This window comes from Apis dorsata, unplaced genomic scaffold (genome assembly GCF_000469605.1).
Source record: "Apis dorsata unplaced genomic scaffold, Apis dorsata 1.3 scaffold_1184, whole genome shotgun sequence".
NCBI classification, from domain to species: domain Eukaryota; kingdom Metazoa; phylum Arthropoda; class Insecta; order Hymenoptera; family Apidae; genus Apis; species Apis dorsata.
Genome location: NW_006264281.1, coordinates 47,155 through 50,346, shown reverse-complemented (window position 1 = coordinate 50,346; position 3,192 = coordinate 47,155). Strand labels below are relative to the sequence as shown.

At 20.6% G+C, this 3,192-nt stretch overlaps 1 protein-coding gene across 1 annotated transcript in view; it reads left to right on the top strand.

Annotated features, from left to right (window-relative positions):
• Positions 1-3,192, top strand: part of LOC102680459 (laminin subunit gamma-1) — a 12,113-nt gene continuing 8,921 nt past the window's right edge. The window contains exons 1-4 of the mRNA XM_006624928.2: positions 1-336; positions 1,279-1,537; positions 2,560-2,861; positions 3,093-3,192. Coding sequence (XP_006624991.1) covers positions 181-336; positions 1,279-1,537; positions 2,560-2,861; positions 3,093-3,192 — 817 coding nt within the window. The 5' untranslated portion in view covers positions 1-180. The remainder of the gene's footprint in view (positions 337-1,278; positions 1,538-2,559; positions 2,862-3,092) is intronic.

The window sequence follows — 3,192 nt, the reverse complement described above, 5'->3', positions numbered from 1 at the left end:
AAAAACGGAAGATTGCGACAGTGAAAAGTAAAAATTATTGTTGAAACTTTTCTTGTAAATGAACTCAGTCGAAAATTAGTGTATATTCTGACTTTTAAAAAATTCAAGAAAAGATTTCAGAGTTTTCATTTAAAATTATTAAAAAAATTATAAAAAAAACTCATCTAAAGAAGTTCAAATATGAACAAAGGAAGGCACAAGAAAATATTAATTTTACTTGCAATCTGCTTGATAGCAGTATTTGCAGAACCTGATCCTTTAGATGAACTTTTTTATAGTCGATTTTCAAAAAATCGTGATGAAGACAAATGCTATGATGACAATGGAAGAGCACAGGTTCGTAATTTTATTTATTATATTTACATAAATATAAGTATTAAAATAATTTATTTTTTTTATTAATAAATTATTAATTTATTTTTTATTTCTTTATAATATTTATATAATTAAAATAATATTTTTTTATTTAATTTCGATTTACAAAAATAATAATATTTAGTATATCTAAATTACATTATATATACATAATTATTACATAATTATTTTTTATTAATTTAATAATAATAATTTTTTAATTTATTTTTTACTTTTTTCAAAAGAATATACATTATCCTTCACAGTTATATTATTTTATATTTGTATTATTTCATTAAAATATAATAAGCATGAACAGACTTTTAGTTATTTTGTTTTTTAATCATTAAAATTTTAATTTTTTTTTTGAAGATGTTATTGCATTAGGTTATCATTTTAAAGATTCGAAATTACATCAATTTTCGATAACTATAAATAAATATAACTAAATAATCGCTCTGAATATTAAAGGATTTAATAAAATTCTAATTTTTATTTTTCTAATTTTCCTTTTTAATTATTTTTTTTTTATTTTTTTAATTTTAATTTTAATTTTAATTTTAATTTTTTAAAAAAATTGAAATTTAATTAATTAAATTAAATTTTTTTTGTTCAGATATTACAGAATTTTATAGGAAATATGTTATATATATCCGAGACGAAATCTGATAAATATTAATATCTTGGTCGATCTTATAACATTTTTGTCTACCATTTTACTAGCATTTAATATAAATATTATGTTTAATTTAAAATATTCAAATTTTAATTTAAAAAAAAAGAAAAAAAAATGAAAAAAATATATATAATGAAAAAAAGTATTAATTATTGATATAATTTTTGAACATTGCGAAAAAAAATATTTTAAATTTTGTAATAAAAATTTATAATTCTATTAAATATTATTTTGAACACGTGTTGTAGAGGTGTATACCACCTTTTGAAAATGCGGCATTTAATGTTCTTATGGAAGCAACAAATACATGTGGCCAAGATCGACAAACAGAATTTTGTAAACAAACTGGTGTCCAAAGAAAGTCCTGTGAAATTTGCCGATACGGAGATCATTTAGCTTCGTTTCTTACTGATTATGACAATAATGATAATGCAACTTGGTGGCAATCAGAAACAATGTATGAAGGAATTCAATATCCGAATCAAGTTAATCTCACATTACCATTGGGTATGATATAAAAATGTTGCATATTTTATATTAAATGTTACAATTTTATATGTATTTTTACATTTATACAATGTATAAAATATATTTTATATTTTGTTTGAATTTAAATATGGCTATATTCATATTAATTGAGATAATTTTTCGTGGAATTGAAATAGATAATGTTTATGAAACTTATTATAAATAGAAAAATAGAATTCATTCATCAGTTCATTTCACGGTATAAATTTAATATATTTTCACTATTTTTCGCTTTCTTCTTCTTCATTTCTATTCTTTCATTTTATATTGTTATCTATCAGGATGCGTGTACGATGAGATAATTCTCGATGATAACTATAAATACGGAACTACAAACTGATGGAAAAATTATACAAAATTATTTACAAAAATATCATATATTTTAGGAAAATAATATTCAAATAAATCGTATAATAAAATCATATATAATAATATATCTATTATTTGACATAAAATAATAAAATAATTATTTATCTTTATCGAAGAATTAATGAATATAAAAAATATTATAAAATTCTATTTTATTATTAATAAAAGTATTCTTTTTATACAGATAAAATTAATAATTGTGATTCGTAAAATAATTTTATCCTATATACATAACGAAGCTAATTCTAACACCATTCCGAGAATTCAGATAATAGTAAAAGATTCTTAAAAATGAGAAGAACATAGAATCTTTGCCTTTGTACCACATGTTCATTTAGAAAGAAAGCCACTTGCATCCCGCTAGCTATAGTGAAGAATTACAATGGCGTAGAATCTTTATTTTTTAATAATTTCAAATCATAATTTATAATAAATAATTTTTTTTTTAAATATTTGTTGTATCTATTTATATCATAAAAAATTTTAATTTATTTTATCTCTAAAAAATTAAATATTTATTATCTTTATATTATATGTGTCAATTTTTATTAAATTGATAATTTATATTTTTTTTTATTATTCTTTTTTTTTTTACATATATACATATGCTTTTTAATAATTATTAATTATAGGCAAGACGTTCGATATAACATATGTTAGAGTACTTTTTGAGTCTCCGCGTCCAGAAAGTTGGGGTATCTATAAGAGAAAAAATGAAAATTCGCCATGGGAACCTTATCAATTTTATTCTGCGAGTTGTAGAGATATGTATGATTTACCGGATTCAAAGGAAACAGTACGAGGTGATGATACTAGGGTGTTATGTACTTCTATCTATTCTGATATATCACCTTTGACGAAAGGTGCTGTCGCGTATTCTACTTTAGAAGGACGACCTTCGGCATATAATTTTGAATCTAATACAGCATTACAGGTACAATTTTTATTTTATCAATTCATTTTTAATTTCATTTTTTTATTTCATCGATAACAATTTTTTTTTTATAAAAATTATTATTGAGTGTAGAAAACAAATTACAAATATCATGAAATAAAAACTGTAATATGAAATTAAAATAACAAAATTATTTATAATAATATATATATTATAAAATATATAATAAAAAAAATTTATAATGATATAATGTTGATCTTATTTTAAAAGGAATGGGTGCAAGCGACAGATTTAAGAATCACATTAGATAAAATGAACACTTTCGGTGACGAAGTTTTTGGCGATGATCAAGTATTAAAATCCTACTACT